Source organism: Crotalus tigris, unplaced genomic scaffold (genome assembly GCF_016545835.1).
Source record: "Crotalus tigris isolate CLP2741 ecotype Arizona unplaced genomic scaffold, ASM1654583v1 scf7180000019583.1695794, whole genome shotgun sequence".
Taxonomy (NCBI): domain Eukaryota; kingdom Metazoa; phylum Chordata; class Lepidosauria; order Squamata; family Viperidae; genus Crotalus; species Crotalus tigris.
The window spans coordinates 549,812-569,099 of NW_024097605.1; the positions used below are offsets into that span (position 1 = coordinate 549,812).

A 19,288-nucleotide genomic window follows, 5' to 3' on the forward strand; every position below is an offset into this window, starting at 1 on the left:
CTATGTGACACAGAAGAAATGGGAGATACTTTACTTTTCCAGATGACACTAGAAAATATAATCAGGAGATCTATAGAATGCTGGCTAGTGATTCAAATCTTTGGCTTCTGGTCCTTGGATGCAGCCTGCTAGCTAACAAATTTGATTTTAATATGATAGAAGTAGTAAATTAATAATCCAAGAAGGGATAATTAGATAGCTTTAGCTAAATAAATGAATTCTTAATTAAATTCAAATCTAATTCATTTTTTAAATTCATGTTTCTGATCTTGCCAATTTTTTGGAGTGGATTAACAATAAGATAAATTGGCTACGCTTCCTAGATTAAACTTTGTAAAACAACCACCTTAGTTAGTAGATACTGGAAAAGAATAGTAAGGTGTTAGGGAGCAGCTCAATCTAATGCATAGTTACAGTAAATCAACTCTTGTTTTTCCCCACAAGATGGTAATATGATAGGTTAGGCTGAGAAGCTGTCCCCAATCAGTAATGAGCTTACATGACTAAAAGTACATTTGAACCTGAATCCCCACCAGTGGTATGCATATTAGATTTGATATCACTTTATAAACCACTATAATTACAGGACAATACCATTATCACCCCAAAAGATGCTTTAAAAAGAGAGAAAGATACAATACATATACACATTAAATAGATGTATTTCCTTGACAGGTAGAAAAAGATTTAAAACTAAATTTCTTATAATCCTGAGTAACTTGACCAAGTAGCATTTAAGCAAAGGAGGACAAGATGAAAAATTTACCTAATAGTTTCCTTTCTGATTTTTTGCTACAAAAACAGAATGACGCTATAGAAACTCAATTAATGATGTGTTTACAAAAAATAATGATTCAGAACTTTTTGCACATGGGAATATTCAACTGAGTTTTTTTAAAAATTAAGTATATCCATATATTATCTACCATTCTTAGCACAAGCTCTTCGTGGATTTTGGAACAGTTTCAAGTCATCTCTAAAGCATTTTCATTTAGCAGGGGAAAAAATAAAGATCAAGACTCTGAAACTTGCTGATGGAAGGAGACGTTTTTATCTTTTTATTATGTAAGATTGATTTGTATCTCATAGATATCTCATAGATAACATCTTGAGGATTGAAATCAGATTCAGTGATTATGCTAAAATGTATACCAATTATCTGTTCATTTATTAGTTTTATATACCACCTTTATTTTTACAATTCCAAGTGGTATAAAAAACATTACCACCTCTTACATTTCCCACAACAACCATCCAGTGAGGTAGTTGGACTGAGAGACTAGGTCAAAATCAACCAGCTGACTTTCATGCCTAGAACAAATCGTCTCCTGAGTTACTGTCCAGTGTTTTCACTCCTATACCCAGCTGGCTGTTTCTTTACAGTTGCACTATTACCCCTTGAGTTTATAAATTTTATTTACATAATTCTCTTTTCAACAATAAACCTTTTAAAGAATTAAAAACCCAGTTCAAAATTTCAAGTTTAGAAAATGCCCCTGTAAGCTAGGGGTAAAAATCCACCTCACTTTAGATAATGTTTGTTTCCTGTCCACTGAGTGAAGAACACTCATATATGTGGAAAGGTATTAAACCTTAATTACTCCTCCTCAATTTCTTTATATAATTCCTAGAGGTTATTGCCTTTTGATGCTTTTTTTAAAAAAACAAATACAGAGGAAAAATCATGCATAGTGCATAATTTAAACCTGAACTTTCTCATGGCAGGTCTACAGTGATAAAAAATGTTAATAGATTATTGGTGTGGATAAAATATATGATGGACATCTAAAATCTCCCCTTTTGCTTCACATTTATTTTAAATAGATGAAGAGCCATGATATAGAGACAAGAGAAGCCTATCCAATTGTACACATTGAATGGTTTGAGCTTTACTGATGTGCAATCAGTTGCTTGCATTTGCTCCTACTTCTTGTTCCTAAAAGCTTTACAAACAATATATTTCTATATTTTCATTTGCAATCAAGGAAACTTTCAAAGTTAAAATCTCCCTGGAGGAGACAAATGCACACATAGTTATCTCTGGGATTAGACCAGACATGGATTATGAATGTAAAGCATGACAAAGAGTGGTGATTGTTGACTACTTAAGCATCCAATTATGTTGTCAATAGTATAGAACAGGGCTTTTTAACAGGTGGTGCGCATACCACCAGTGGTATGCGAGCACCTGGCTGGTGGTACACGGATGGGTTGAAAAAATGTAAAAAAAAGTAAAAGAAAAATGTAAAAAAATGTAAAAAAAAGTGTAAAAGTGGATGAGGTGAAGCAGCACCAGCCCCGCACAGGCTTGTGGCAAAGTCAGCTGGAACTGCACGTTGCCTAGATCCTACTTAGAGCCCAGGATCAAAGCGCGCAGCTCCAGCTGATTGGCGGCAGCCTTGGGGGTAGCAGGCTCTGTCCGGGTCCGTGAATGCCAGATTCAAGAAGATGGAGGAAGGCTCACATGTCTTCACCCCAAAACTCCCAGCCAGCCTGCTGGCCTTTCGAACCACCCTGGGGTTAGATCTGGCATTCACGGACCTGGCTGGAGCGAAGGGAAGCGGGATCAAAGCCCTTCTTTCGGTCGCAAAGAATGAATTCTTGCGAGAAGTTACAAAGTCTCATGGAACTTTTTTTTCATCTCACAAACACATGAAGGCTGAGAAGGACAGGAGAAAGGGAATGCTGCTGAAAGCAGGTGAGTAAAAAAAGGCTTGGGGGGGTGAGGGCATTTGGATGGGGGCAGTGGGGGCATCGTACAGCTCCAGCGGAATCTCCACTAAAGACTGCTTGAGGCTGCCTGCTACCCCCAAGGCCACCGCCAATCAGCTGGAGCTGCGTGCTTTGATCCTGGGCTCTCAGTAGGACCCAGGCAATGTGCAGTTCCAGCTGACTTTGCCACAAGCTTGTGCGGCACTACTGCCACTTCACCTCATCCACTTTTACACTTTTTTACATTTTTTTACATTTTTTAACATTTTTTTACATTTTTTTTACATTTTTTTTTTACATTTTCTTTTACATTTTTTCCAACCTATCCGCATACCACCAGCCAGGTGCTCGCGTACCACTGGTGGTACACGTACCACCGGTTGAAAATCCCTGGTTTAAAATACCTATTATTACTAGAAAGTGCTGCATTCTTGGGACATAACTAAGTAAAAAATAGGCTTTGAAATACATATAATTTGTATATAATTAGTTTCTTGGATTTTCTTTCATTCTTTCATAATTAATGGATGCTCCTAATATATTTGGGCAGATAAATGTAATTCTAGCTGAGACCCATCAGGATATGGATTTTGCGTCAAACAAATATTCTTTTATTGTTTTTTTTCTGCCTTTTTTCATGATCTCTCATTAACACAATTGTATGCAATACTATTAAAAGAAAGCAGAAAATATTATGCATCATTTAAATGTATGGAAGTGTAAGACGTTAGCATACACACACTCTTCCTAGAGAAGGAAATATTTTGGAGGATACAGTATTTTAAAAAAGGCAGAATATTGTATTTCCCCAAAGGATCTTAAAGGCAAAAAAGCAGGCCCAGGTTTTCTCAATAGCCCCAAGTAGAAACTCAGGAAATCACTTTTAGAAATGCAAATTCAGTAATCTATTCAGAAAGACTGGACCACCTATCCATAAGCAAAATCTCTTCAGCCATAACCCCAGAGAAGGTTTGAGCTGATGGGATTAGAAAAACAAAGACTCCAAGGAACACGACCTTTAGGATGATTAACCCACCACCATTAGAATACCAAAAGGGCACACTCAGGTTCAGGTCAAAGTTCATGCCACAGGAACAGGAACAATTCCAACCACAAAAGCCCAAGAAGGTATAAAAACCCACCACTCCTAGCTCCATTTTGTCAGCCACTCCAGAAACGCATGCTGTGTCACTTAAATTTCTGGCAACTCAATAAACTGGACCTTCTTTCCTAAAGTAGTCTCCATTTTCTTATTCCCAGCTTGGACTGGACCTGAAGATTTTTCTTTCAACAGAAGCATTTCATACAACATTGGACTATTCAATGTAAGAAAAAGGCAAACAGGAGATGTGATAGAGATGGGTACAAGACATTTCTTTTGTTAATTTGGTGGGGCAGGTAAGAGATTAATGCAAGCTGTTTGTCACCAATTTGCTGGGTTGGCAAGCAGAGCTCAAAATGCAGTTTTAAATTAAAGCTGTAGGAATTTAGTAAGAATGTTATTAAATTAATATATTTCTAAGTAGTAGCTTAGGCTTCTTGCCAAAGCATATTTAATATTCTTGCAGACTTATTCTTGCTAATCCACTATTAAGGTATCCATAATTCAATCTTTCTGGTTTTCTGTTCACTGCAGAAGGAATGCTTTCTCAGCCAGGACTGCACACAAATATCAAGACAGCACCAAAGCATTTCCTTTATATTTTAGAGGAAGCCGCATTATATCCCAGAATTGCTCTATGGCTGATGGAAAACTCTTTCTTCTATATCTTTAAGTGAATCAATACAACTGCTATTTCCTAGACAACTGTGGGGATCAGAATAGAATTAGTTGTCCTTCAGAATTTGTATTTCTCTGGATATTCCAGTGTTTACAGAATTGTGTACAGAAAACTAAGGAACTTAAAGAGCCCCAAATGATTCACTTTACCAAGGCCCTCAAAAAACCTTGGATCATGATGCTAGCTTGCTGTCTCAGATGCTGTGGAAACTACTGTTCAATTCCCAATCTTAAAGAAGTTCTCTTGTCAGTAAGTCAGCATCATTCCTTTCTTTTATTTTGCCTTCAGCAACAAAATACCTTGAACTAGTCTTGAATTTGTACTTTTAAAAAGAAAGCACTAGTATAGTTCATTACCTTGTAAGCTCCCTGGCCCTTACTTAAATTTGAGATATCCATTAAAAGTCTAATCAGGCAACTCAAATGGAGGCTTCTTCGATCTTTATTTTTGATCGAAATGTCCTGGGTGGGAACACAATCTGAACACTGGCAGCATTGCATTGAATTCTTTTTAATTTTGTAATAGAATGTGTTCTGTTACTTGGTGACCAATGACATATATTCCTTTGTTTTTGCAGTGATAGTCAGGACCTTGGCTGTCTTATGGGGTTTATCTTTACTTGTAGAGGATGCTATGACTGTCATCCCTGAGATGATAGAAATAACTGTTCTCTGGATAACAGGAATCAAACATGGCAAAACCAGAAAACCTCCAAAAGCTAACACAACCAGAAAAATTTCCCTTCACCAATCACCAAAGATCTCTCCAAACCAGGTTGTGTCCATGGCAGCTGTCCAGGATTCTGAAGAAGCAGGATGTATTTTCTCCATACGCAGGCAATAGCGTGTAAAAGGAAAGCCACACACCCTTTGTTTTCACAAAACGTTCTTTTGTAGTGTTATTTTAACCAAGCAATTTTCTTTATCTCTCTGTACGTGTGTTTCTTGCCTCGGGCTAATGGAGGTTCCTGTGCAAGCATAGTATAGAGAAGCAAAACAGCATTATGTTATTCTAAATGCCCTTCATTTGTAATTATTTCTAATATAGCTTACAGTCTAATAATTCTATTAAGCATAAAAACAAGAATCCTATAACCATACAGCCCATAACCTGGGCTGTGATTGACACAGCAGGTGCAGGAAGTTGCAGAGAGTCCTGGGCAGACCACGAGGCTGCCCGGGCCAGACAGGCTGTCTCCAGCCTATTGCACATGTGCAAGGTGGGAAAGATACGTTGCATTGATTGGTTGATGCTGCTCCCTGCAAGGGGGTATAAAAGGGATCTGCGCCATTTTGTGTTCTGTTGAAGATTGAATAAAGAAGCAACTGTTTTTTTTTTATTGAAAATTTTTAAGTTTTACAAAATAATTCCTTCCCCAAACCCTCCCAACCCTCCCCTACCCTCCCCCAACCTTCCCAGAGCTGAATACAGGCTTAATTAAAATTTTTAAGAAAAATCTTAATACACATATAAACCATAAGCAAATCTAAATACATTAATTAAACAAATTATAAAATAGTTAACAACAATATATATATAAAAAAAAATACCAGAAGGAAGGAGAAAATAAACAGAAAAAGAAGAAATCAAATAAAAAGAAAAATAAAAAAAATAAAAAAGAAAAAAATATCTATAAAATATCTTAAATTTTAAATATAAATTATTCAAAAACTAAGTAATATTTTTTTATATCCAACTTATATTGTATGAAATCTATCCATTTTTTCCATACCAAAAAATACTTCTCTTGCGATTGATCTTTCAAGAAAGCCGAAATCTTTGCCATTTCCGCCAAATAAGAAACTTTAAGAAACCACTCTTGCAAAGTAGGCAAAGATTCCTTCTTCCAAAATTGCCCTACTAACAATCTGGCCGCTGTAATTAAATTTAACATCAATATAATCTCTTTACTATCACAATCAGAAACAATACCTAACAAAAACAATTGTGGGGTAAAATTTACCCTTCTTCTAAAAATTCTTTGGATATTCCACCATATCTTAATCCAAAAAGCTTTTATATTTTTACATGACCACCAGATATGATAATAAGTAGCATCCAAACATCCACATCTCCAACATTTAGGCTGCAAGTCAGGATACATACGAGACATTTTTTGTGGATCAAGGTGCCATCTATAAAACATTTTATAAAAATTTTCCCTTAAATTTTGGGCTTGTGTAAATTTAACATTCCTCACCCAAATAATTTCCCAGGTATCTAATAGAACCGGTTCATCAAAATTTTGTGCCCATTTAACCATACATTCTTTAACTAATTCTGCTTCTGAATCCAGTTCTACTAACACCCCATAAATTCTCTTAATATGAGTTCGTCTTTGATCTTTTATTTGTTTTAGCAAATTCTCATCTTCTCTAAGCAAACCCACATTACGATCTATCTTCCACCTCTCCACTATTTGTCTGTAATGAAACCATGAATAAATAATATTTTCTTGTGTTAAATCTTCCAAAGATTTTAATTGCCAATTTTTACCATCCCATCTAAGTAATTGTGCATAAGAAACGCTATCCATCTTGACTCCTCTCCTTATCCCTTCTATCGCATGCCACGGTATAGCCCATAATGCAATTTTAAAGTCACTTCTATAATATTTCTTCCAAACCCGAAGTAAAGAAATCCTTATAATATGAGATTTAAAAACCCTATCAACCTTTTTATTAAAATTTAAATAGGCATGCCATCCAAAAAGTAAATCCCAACCCTCCAAGAGGAGCATTTCTACCTTTGTTAGATTAACCCAATCACTAATTAATGTTAAAGCCACAGCATCATAATACAATTTCAAATTCGGTACCTTGAGTCCACCTCTCTCACGAATATCTTGTATAATTTTAAGTTTTACTCTTGGTTTTTTCCCTGCCCAGATAAATTTATTGATACCTTTCTGCCATTCATTTAAATTAACCTCATTCTTTAAAATAGGTATCATTTGAAATAAAAAAAGAAGCTTTGGCAGAACATTCATTTTAATCGCCGCAATTCTTCCCAAAAGAGATAATTGCAACTTCTCCCAATTTTCCAAATCTCTTTGTATTTTGACCCACAGCCTTTCATAATTATTTTTATACAATTTTGCATTAGAAACAGATAAAGTAACCCCCAAATATTTTACCTTATTGACAACCTCAAAATCTGTCAACTTAACCAAGGTCTCCTTATCCAAATTAGTCATGTTTTTAGGCAATATTTTTCTTATTATTATTAATTTTAAACCCGAAACCTGTCCATACTGATATATCAATTGTAATAGCTCTACAACAGAATAAGTAGGTTGAGATAAAGTAACAACCAAGTCATCTGCAAAAGCCCTTAGTTTATATTCTTTTTTATTGACTTCTATTCCTTTTATTTGCTGTGATTCTCGAATTTGAATCAACAAAATTTCCAAAGTTAAAACAAACAGCAATGGTGACAATGGGCAACCCTGTCTAGTCCCCTTCTCTATTAAAAACACCTCTGACAAACCCCCATTAACTATGAGTTGTGCCGTTTGCTTTTGATAAATAACCCAAAGAGCTTGTAAGATTTTTTTCTCCAAAATTCATTCTCTCAATTAATCTTAACATAAATTGCCAGTTCAACTGGTCAAAAGCTTTTTCAGCATCTAAAAATATCAATCCTGCGGAAACCTGATTGTTTTTATCTAAATATTCTAATAAATTAATAATTTGTCTAACATTATTCTTCATATACCTTCCAGTTATAAAACCCGTTTGATCCATATGTATTACATGATGCAAAACCCTCATAAGTCTATTAGCTAAAATTTTCGAGAAAATCTTATAATCTACATTTAAAAGAGATATAGGTCTATAATTCTTTGGTAAAGTAAGATCTTGATCTTCTTTTGGAATCAAGGATATAAAAGCTCTACCCCATGATGGGGGAATCTCTGAACCCTGTAATATATTATTAAAAAGCTCCCTTAAAGGTTGAATCATCTCTTGTACCAAAATTTTATAATAGATAGATGTCAATCCATCCATACCCGGTGCTTTACCTAATTTTAATTCTTTAATTACTGTCTCAATTTCCTCACTAGTAATCAGACCATTAATTTCTTGTTTCTGATCAATAAAGAAGCAACTGTTGTTACTCCTGTTTCATCTCAATGCCTTACCAATGCTCAGAACAGAACACATACATTCCATCTTCTGCCCAAGTAACAGGCTCTTCTGGGGCAGTCTAGTTGAGGGTGGGATCTGTTAGATTGGTCCATAAGGTAGACAGTTGGGGAATGTTTGCCAGGGAATTTTGGGGTTGGGCTGAGTTGGTGGTAATCCACCGAAAGGATGCTGAGGTGCTCATCTACAATAGATGTTCACACCTAAGTCTCCTCAAAGTCTTTACCGAAACCTTCTGTTTTTAAAATAGTGGCTTCTCACTATGGAAGTGGTCAGAATCCACATATTGGGTCTATTGGTGGCTTTGCAAGTGAGATTTTGACTAGTCAGGGCAGTAAAATTTATTTCATGTGCTTCCCAAGGCCATTGTTCACCCATGTTAGTACCCAGACACATGTAACAATTAGTCACATTTAGAAATGAAGCAATTCTTTTGGGCCAGATCAATAAAAAGTTTCTTTGGTAGTGAGGGAATCTCAATTGTGATTTCCAGGTCATCGTAAAAAGAGTGAAAAACTCGAAAATGTTTCTGGGATGGTGATATAATAGTATCAATTTTAAGCCATATTTGTGTTTGGTTCCATTGATGCTGAGAAGTCCGCTGGTCTGGTTATCTCAAAGCACACCGGGTTGCAGGAATCAGTGTTGCACTGGGAAGTGCTGACTCCTTTAATCACATTGAATTTTCCTTTGATTGTGCCAGGTTGGGTAGGATGTATTTTGTGATAAATGAATAAGCCTGTCTCCACATTTAGTCCATTCAGCTTGATTATAGTCAATAGCTTTGCATGCATCAAAGGAGACTCTGGCACTATCCATAAGTCTCATGTTATTCTTTTCAAGAGGTAATGTCTGTGCGTCCCTCCATATGTCCAGGTTTGAAGTTGTTGGTAGGGCTTTAGTGTATTGACAGAAGCATAACAAATGACCCTATCTCCCACTTTGCAAGTGGAATATTTAGTCTTGTTATAAACACAACTTCCTTTTGTTCCTTTAATTATTGGACCCATGGTCTGAAGAAGGTGCAGGGGAAACAGCAGCAACAAAGTAAAAAAATGTAGCAATACACACTCTCCTATATACTATGAACTCGAGTTCCAGAGTAGTCCAGTCCATTGAAGTTTTCTCCTAGTTAGATGGAAATAGTTCAACAGGCAAGGTCATCCAGCTGCTGGGCTTGACATTGGAGAGGGAAAGATGGAACAAACCTTTCATGGACCCAAACCTTGATTCCTCCCACTTCTCACTGCAGTTGAGATCTCAGGAGGATTTGACAAGGGTGGGACCACTTAGGGCTGGTATAGATGACAGTTCTTTCATGTAAACCCACTCTCCAGGAACAACGATGGTCAGAGACAGGTGGTAGGGCCTGTACTGGAATAGATGACAAAACCTGTGCCAGATTAAGGGGAGCCCTTACAGGGTAGAGTGGAGGAATTTGTGCAATTCCTATCAGACAAAATCGCTCGGATTCGGACAGACCTAGACTCTGATTGGGCAGGGCCTTTTGAGATGACTGGGGCAGGTCTTAGCTCAGTTTTATGGGATGAATTTGAGTCTGTGACCGCTGAGGATGTTGACAGAGCGGTGGGAGCAATGAGCGCCTCCACTTGTTTATTGGACCCGTGTCCTTCCTGGTTGGTCTCGGCTGCCAAGGAGGTGACACGAGGCTGGCTCCAGGTGTTGATCAATGCTTCGTTGAGGGAGGGGTCTTTCCCGCAATCCCTGAAGGAGGCGGTTGTGAGGCCCCTGCTCAAGAAGCCTACCCTGGCCCCGGCTGATTTAAATAACTTCCGTCCAGTCTCCAATCTCTCCTTTGTGGGGAAGGTTGTAGAGAGAGTGGTGCTCCAGCTCCGACGGTCTCTGGATGAAGCGGATTATCTAGACCCTTTTCAATCTGGCTTCAGGCCTGGCTTCAGCACAGAAACCGCTTTGGTCGCGCTGATGGATGATCTCTGGCGGGCCCGAGACAGAGGTTATTCCTCTGTCTTGGTGCTACTTGACCTCTCAGCAGCTTTCGATACCATCGATCATGGTATCCTTTTGCGACGACTCGAAGGGGTGGGAGTGGGAGGCATCGTTTTATGGTGGTTCTCCTCCTACCTCTCTGGCCGGTCGCAATCGGTATTGGTGGGAGGGCAGAGGTCAACCCCGAGGCCCCTTGAATACGGCGTGCCACAGGGGTCGATCCTCTCTCCCCTCCTATTTAACATTTATATGAAGCCGCTGGGTGAGATCATCAGACAGCACGGGGTGAGGTTTCATCAGTATGCTGATGATACCCAGTTATATATCTCCTCCCCGAGCTCTCTCAGTGAAGCGGCCAATGTGATGGGCCGTTGCCTCGAAGCCGTGAGGGTCTGGATGGGGGTTAACAGACTCAGGCTCAATCCTGACAAGACCGAGTAGCTTCGGATGTTGCCTCCCAAGGATCATGTCGACTGTCCAGTGTTGACTCTTGCGGGGGAAAATATACGGGTTCACAACTTGGGTGTCCTCCTTGATCCACAGCTGAATTTGGAACATAAATTGACGGCTGTGGCTGGGAGGAGCTTTGCACAAGTTCGCCTGTTGCACCAGTTGCGACCCTACCTGGACTGGGAGGCTCTCCTTACAGTCACTCACGCCCTTGTCACCTCACGTTTGGACTACTGCAACGCGCTCTACATGGGGCTACCCTTGAAAAGTATTCGGAGACTACAGTTGGTCCAGAATGCAGCCGCGCGAGTGATAGTGGGTGCTCCTCGATACACCCACGTTACACCTATCCTCCGTGAGCTGCACTGGTTGCCTATTGGTCTCCGGGTCCAATTCAAGGTGTTGGTCATTACCTTTAAAGCCCTATATGGCTCAGGGCCAGGCTATTTGCGAGACCGCCTACTACCTCATAGTTCCCTACGTCTGGTTAGATCCCACAGGCTGGGCCTCCTTCAGGCCCCATCGGCCAAGCAGTGCCATTTGGCGGGGCTGTGGAGGAGGGCCTTCTCTGTGATGGCGCCCATGCTTTGGAATCAGCTCCCTCCCGGAGATTAGGACTGCTCCCACCCTGTTGGTCTTCCGTAAGCTACTTAAGACCTGGCTTTTCCGGCAGGCCTAGGTTTTATAAAACCTAACCCCTGGATGATTGTCTTTGTACTGTTGTTTTGTTATGTTTTATGTGTTTTTTATTGTTAGCCGCCCAGAGTCCTTCGGGAGTGGGGCGGTTTATAAATTTTAAAAATAAAATAAAATAAATAAATTATGCAAATACTGAGTAACTTTCTTCTCTTCTTCATTGACATTCTTGAACCTTCATGCAACTCCCATCCATCATTTCCAAGTTTTCCAGAGCTGAGGCCTGTATTGAAATGGCCTCACCACTAGATGTCACAACCTGTCCAGCCACTGTGTACAGCCCACATCCATAAGCTTTCAAAAAAAACAACCCTAAACACATTCTTTAACTCCTCTTTCTCAAACATTCACTTCCTTCTGCATGCCATTTCTGCAGCTTCTGCACCAACTTCGCGTGAGTTAACTCTTTCCCTTTTTACTATTAATCAATCTTCTTTTTTTCCAAATTGTTGAAAAGTATCCACATTTTCCTCTCCTGAACAACCTCAGAGCCTGGCTCAGAGACCACAGGCTTGAACTAACCACAGGGAGGGAGACCCCCTCCCCAGCCTCCACCAACATTCTCTCTTCCCCCATCTATCGTGCTCTTTTTCCCTTTTGCTACCTATTTTGCTATATTCATCTATAAATAAGTCAGGCCAAACCTTTGTCTGCAATTCTATCACTTCATGTTCTAATCAGACTAATTCATTGATCTTAAGAACTGGGCAGGTTTCAAATCAACTGTTTTTTTTTCTCCCAGCCCAGTCCTGAGCTAACACACCTTTTGCTGTTCCAGAATCAACATTCATAAAGAGATAAAAAGGTTTCTCTAAGTTAGGGAAGTTCAAAACAGGTGCTCCCAATAAAATAAACAGCAACTTCACAAGGAAAAAAAAGCAAGCTTAATGAGATATTCTGAATTAATGTACTGAAAATATATGTGTGTGCAAAGACTTAAACTAGAGCATCAAGCTTTTAAAAATATTTAGAAATCTAAGCAAAACACTTCAGAATCATTTCCTTTGGTTAATAGGTATATATATATATATATATATATATATATATATATATATATATATATATTCAATAAAAACATGATTCCTGGGTACATCCATGTCATAGAATAAATCAATCACGACCACCAGGAAAATCGAGATGATTTATTCTATATATATATAGGGTTAACTAACATTCAAACCTTTAAAAAAATTCCAGTGTGTTCCAGTGCCAAGTCTTTCTCTGAGTTCTTGTTTGGTTACAATCTTTATCAAACAAGCTCTTCTTTGTTCTACAGACAGCATAGCTATAATCTCTGCTGCCTCTTCGCCCCCTCCTTCCCTCCTTTCCCTCCATCTTTGAGGCTAGAGTTAAGCAGAGAGAAAAAAAAGTTTTAAAATGATCACCCAAACCTTTCCCCTTCTCCCTTTTTCTGTCTCTCTCTTCCAAAGAAAAAAGAAAAAAAAGCATAGCAAAATGGCAATGAAAAAGGCTGAACAAAATTTAAAAAACTGCATAGGGATCTCAGCCCCTTTTGAATTTCTCTCACTTCATTCTTTCAGCAAAATAGTTTTCTCTCTTCACATTATCATGCAAACATCTTTTACTTAGTCCACCACCACAACAAAAAAACCTGCAATTTATTGTTTCTTCCACAGCCTGTGGTGGGGTGGGGAAGTCACACATACGCATTTGCACATTCAACATACTCACACATTCACTTCCATTCAAAGTGCTTCCATAAATGGGGAGGAGGAGGAGTGAACGTCTCAGCGGCACGACATATTCCTTGGGGGCTCCCTAAGAATCGTCGCTTTCCAGCTGTTTGGGGAGGTCTGCCTAGTCCTAGACAGACCAGAGCTGTCCTGCAGGGACAGTGAAGAAGGGAAGGATAGTTTGGCAGCACAGGAGAGATCGCAATCTCCTGGAGAGCCGAACGGAAGCTTCCCAGACCAGCAGCTGTCAGACCAGCGAACTGTTACAAGCTGGGTGTTTGCTTCCAAGAATCAGAAAAAAAATTGGAGAATCACCTGAGTGAGCTAATCAAGAGATTGTTAAAAGGAGGAAAACTTCTCTCTTAAATGCTGGAAATGCTGAGGGGTGGAATAAGAAGAATTTGAAGCTGTGGAGAAAAGAGGGAGGAGCGGACCCTTAAACTGCTCCTGTTCCTCCGGGGGTTAGGTAAATTAGAAGAGAAATTAAAAGAGGTCAAAGAATTGATGGGGAAAAATGAACAAAGACTGCAACAAGTGGAAGGGAAAATTGAAGTAATGGATAAGAGAGTAGAGGAGATGGAGAATCAACTGACATTAACAGATAGGAACCAAGAAAAAACGATTATCTCTCTAGAGATGGATAGAGCTTATTATTACTTAAGATTCCAAAATGTTGAAGAAGAAAAGGGAGAGAATTTAGCAGACGTGATGGCCGAAATATTAGCAGAAGCACTGGAGGAAAGCAAGGAAAAGATAATTAATGATATAGATGAGATATTTAGAATACATACTAGATATGCAACGAGAAATAAGCTTCCTAGAGAGGTCCAAATAAGGTTTACTAAAAAAAGCATTAAGGGCAGATATATTACAGAAATTGAGAAATGTCACAATAAAATATAAAAGAAGAGAGATAGTGATATTAAAGCAGATTCCAAGAAGAGTGAGAGACTTGAGAAAGGCGTATCAATTTTTGACAAAAGTCTCAATTAAAAAAGGGATAAATTTTAGATTGTTAATACCAGAATGAGTAATGGTAAACTGGCAAGAACAGAGACACAGACTAGACACATTAGAGAAAGCAGAGCTTTTTTATGATCACTATTTTGGACAGCAAGAAGAAGAAAGGCTGAGAAGGGAAAGAGGAATTAAACATCAAGGAGATCAGATAGAAAAACAACGGGGTGAGTATAGCAAAGTACAGGAGGAAAGGGTGTTGGTAGAAGAGATAAAAATAATCTTGATAAATATAAATGGATTAACCTCGACCATAAAAAGGAAAAGAACACTAAATAAACTAAGGAAACTAAAAATGGACATAATTTGTTTACAAGAAGTTCATATTAGGAAGCAACATAAAAATTTATTAGAATATCCAAAATTGGGAGAATTATACACCTCACTTGAGGACCAGAGTAAAAGAGGTGTGGCATTATATATTCAGAAAACAATACAAACTAAATTGATATATTCAGATGAAGAAGGACGAATCTTAATGGTGGAAGTAATTATGAACTGTAAAAAATCATTATTGATAGCGATTTATGCTCCAAATGAAAATCAAGAGATTTTTATCTAAAATTACATAAGAAAATAATAGAACTGGAATATGAAAGCATATGTATGATTGGAGATTTTAATGCTATTGTATAGCCTGAGTTGGATTATAATATAAAAAAAATAAGACTCTAAGAAGAACACTTCCTAAATCTTTCTATAATATGGTGGGTGAATTAAATATATTTGATGCTTGGAGAGAGAAATATCCGGAAAAGAAGCAATATACGTTCTATTTTAACAGACACCTGTCCTGGTCGAGAATTGATATGACATGGATGTCAACAGATTTATTTACAAATATACAAAATATAGCCATAGAAACAAGCACATTGGCAGATCACAACCCAGTTACAATCATATGGAAAGGACAAAAAAGGAGAACAAGATGGACATTAAACCAAACTATATTCAATGAAAAGGATTTTCAGCAATATATGAAAAAAGTACTTTTCTTTTTTAAGGAAAACAAAAAAGAAGATACTTCACTTCAAAATGTTTGGGATACGGTGAAAGCATACATGAGAGGACTTGCTATGACTTATTTGGGGAAAAAGAACAAACAGAAAAGACAAAATAAGGGAAAACTGGAGGAAGAATATAAGACATATTCTGACTCAAATCTATAGTGTCTTCTTTTAAATCCAGTCAGATAGTTAACTCAAAAGAAATGATCTTATAATAAACAAAATATATTTTAATGAGAAAGATTACTTGCATTCACGCTGTGGTTGATACTCCGGAAAATACATCTTTGTCCATCTTTAGATCATCCCTTTAGGTAAGAAGATATTGCTCTCCATATCATCTTTATAACGACTCGGGCTCATTGTGTGACCTTCCATGGCCCATGCTTCTTACAGACAAAGAGATTCCCATGTGGCTTGTGTCTAGGAAGTCTCCCAATGACCTTTGGAACTCCTCCCACTGACCCATCAACATACCTAGCATTTAACCCAATAACTGCCAGACACTCTGACACACTGATACCTACTCTCTAGTTAGGGCTACATATACGTTCCAAAATACTCCCCGCTTGGAAATTTATATTTCCACTACTAAAATAGTAAAAACATAGCATCAAGGCATGCAATACTCATTGTTAACGTGTGACTAAATAGGTAAAACTTGGTATCAAACATGCATAACTATAAGGTAAATATAAAACATGCACAATTATGCAAAAATGCAAGTGTTACATCAAACAATGCATAAGACAATACATAAATGGAGGTTTGATCTTCTGGTTCAGTCTTCATCAGCAACGGGACCAAATCGGTGATCAGCCTGGTACAAGTGTCTTTGAGTCACGACCTGGCTCACATGGCTTTACGATCTGGACCTCAGCTGGACAAACTAGTTCATCAAGTGGGTGGGCCCAGTGCGCAAGGACAATAGATCTGGTATGCAGTCTTGTCTCCCAATGAGACAAGGTCTTCTTCCTGCGAAAGAAACTGGAACCAAATCTGGAATAGAAAACCTGGAACTGAAAGTTTCTCAGGAACAAAGGGAACTGGATTTGCAGGATACTCAGGAACTGAAGAACCTGGAAACCATAAACAGCTGGATCTGGAAACACAGGAACAGGTGGAGCTGAAAAATCAGGAACAACAGCTGGAACTGAAGAGGTTCAATTTTCTAAGTTGGTCTTCTTTAGCAACAGGACTCGGTCGGTGATTAGTCTGGTGTAGAGCTAGTTGCTTGTCGTGACTCCTTAGACAGCGTCTTAGGTTCTAGGTATAAGGCTGCTGGGTGCCTGTCACTGTTGCACTGGTGGCATTTCACCTTAGCTGTGCAATCCTTGGCCGTGTGATCCATAGAGTCACAGCATTTGAAACATATCCTATTCTCTTTGAGTAGGGTCTTTCGATCATCTAGGGATTTTTTCCTAAATTCTCTGCAATCATTTAGAGAGTGAGAAGACTTGTGCATTGGGCAAGTCAGGCCTTTTGTAATTGGATGCGGATTTGAAGGAACGCTTCTCAGTGTTCGTTCATCTGGAGCCTTCTTTGGGGGAGACGTGATGTCTGCTTTATATACTGAAGGGGTGGTTCTGTCCGTAGCTTGGCCAGATCCCTTGGTTACATCAGGGCTGTGACTGTTTCGCCTGGTTGTCGGATAGTGTGCTTCTCTGACGGGAAAGTACCGGGGGTCATTGTGGAGTTTAACCTTCTTGCTGATAAATTTAGTGAGAACCGCGAAAGGGGGAATTTTGTTTTAATTGTCTTCCCCGTAAGTTTGAGAAAACTCGATCCATTGTTCACATATCAACTCTGGTAGTTTTTGGATGATAGAAGTTTGTATTCTAAGCAGGTTGAGGCAAGCTAATCCTGGCAAGGTAGGGTCCTGTTGTGCTGACCATAGTTGAGTAATGAGTGACGAGAAAGTCTTCAGCTGTTGGTGGTCATTGATTCTTATGTCGGGGAAATTAAGAACGCGGTCCAGAAGCGAGGACTCCATCACTGAGGGATCACCGTAGTCCTCATCAAGTGCGGCCCAAGCCTCTGCAAGGCCGATGTTGGGGTCGCCCAAATGGGATGCAAAGATGTCGTTCACAGTGTTTACAGATTCTGGGCCTAACCATGCTGTCAGCTGAAAAAGTTCCTCGTCTGGCCCAGTCTTTTCTTCGTTGATGGCGCGCTTGAAGATATGTTTCCACAACAAGTAGTCTCTTCCAGCTTTGTCAGAGAATTTCTGTACCCCTCTGGCTGCCAAGTCCAACCTCATTCCAATATACATTGGGGGATACATTGATCCCATGTGCGGGCTGTAGCTTGGTGGAGGTGGTGGATCCCTTCCGTGAGTGGGGGCGTGCACCATGGCTGGCTGGTAACTTCCTTCAGCGTATTGTTGGCTGAGGGTATTTTGCCATGTCACATGCAAGGGACCTTGTTGGCTTGGTATGAACTCCTCTGCTGTGGCGTTGAGCTGAGGGAGCCCAGGCTCCTGCTTGCTTACGTGTTGGAGGGTCTGTGTTTCTGGTAGAGTGTAGCTAGATCCCTGGTAGGCTGGCAGAGCTGATGCTCTAGGCTGTCCTCTGTAGTCAGGACTGGTGGTAGTTCCTTGGGACGCTGCCTCCTGTTGGTGCAGCAGGGACTCTAGTGACTCTAGTGTGGCTCTAACTCTTTCAACCTTGTCCCTGAGCGATGGCTAGTTCTGCTGTAGGGCCGTTGTCATTAGTCGTATGGTTTGGCGGGTTCTGTGGGGTAATAATGGTGGAAAGATCTTGTGGCACTCCCCGCTGTGCAGTCGTTGCCGTTGCTGGGGTAATAATGGTGGAAAGATCTTGTGGCACTCCCTGCTGTGCAGTCGTTGCCGTTGCTCGTAATCCTATCAGGTTGTCATCGAGGGTGTGGATCGGTGTGTTCGATGGGGCAGCAACGGCGGGAGGGTCTCGTGACCTAGGTGTCGTGACATCAACTCTGTGGTTGACCGGCGAATCAGGTCGTTGAGATTCCTCTGTTTGTCTACTCAGTCTTGGGGGACTTGTGACTGGCTGTGGCGCTCTCACCTGCACATTCTGGAATGCGCTTTGGTTGTCCACGTAGGTCTGTACGCGGCTACGACACTCTTCATTTTCCAGTTGTTGCGTGTCTGGCAAGAAAGTGGTGTGCTGGAGTATTTTCTGAAGGCCTTCCGCTTTAGCCATTTTGTCTGCCATAACTCTTTGGCTTTGAGTAAGTTCAAGTTCTTCTTGGGCATCTTTTCTTTTGGCCTTCATTTTAGCTGCTATAGCCTTTCGTTTGGCTTCCATTTGAGCTGCTTCATTTTCTTGATCGGCCTTCACTCTGGCAGTTTCAGCTTCTCGATTGTTCTTCATTTTGATTGCTTCAGCTTCTACCTTGGCCTCTATTTCAGCTTCCTCAAGTTCTATAGCTGCCAATTTCTTCTTTTTCTGCCGTTCCTCCTGTACTACATGGAAGATAGCTTCAGCATCTTTAGCATCTATGATTTGCTCTTCCTGTGAAATTCTGGATGCTCGGCCATGACGGGAGGATGCCTTTGAAAGGCGGGAGGCGCCTGTGACATGCAATTGTTGGGACATGCTGGAATATGCCCTGGATGTGTGGCGAGAGGATGAGGCTGTTCCAGACACATGGATGGAGCCGCATGCAACTGTTGGGAGGGTGCATGTGAGGAGCGGGAAACTTCAGACTCGGCCCTGTCGACCAGTCTACCTCTCTGGCGAGGCTCGGGCTGTGGGGAACCCTGTGAGCTCTCTAGAAACTTCTTACGTTCCTTGTTTAGTAGCTTGAGGCTTTGCATCTCGCTGTCAAAAGTT

At 39.8% G+C, this 19,288-nt stretch overlaps 1 protein-coding gene across 3 annotated transcripts in view; it reads left to right on the plus strand.

Moving 5' to 3' along the window:
* SLC16A7 (solute carrier family 16 member 7) overlaps positions 1-19,288 on the plus strand; it is a 190,044-nt gene that overhangs the window by 136,593 nt on the left and 34,163 nt on the right. Inside the window, exon 1 of one of the 3 annotated variants that reach the window (XM_039363751.1) lies at positions 11,835-12,149. The exons of the other annotated variants lie outside the window; for them this stretch is intronic. Coding sequence (XP_039219685.1) covers positions 12,005-12,149 — 145 coding nt within the window. The 5' untranslated portion in view covers positions 11,835-12,004. Of the gene's footprint in view, positions 1-11,834; positions 12,150-19,288 lie in introns of those variants that run through there. 3 annotated transcript variants of the gene reach the window in all.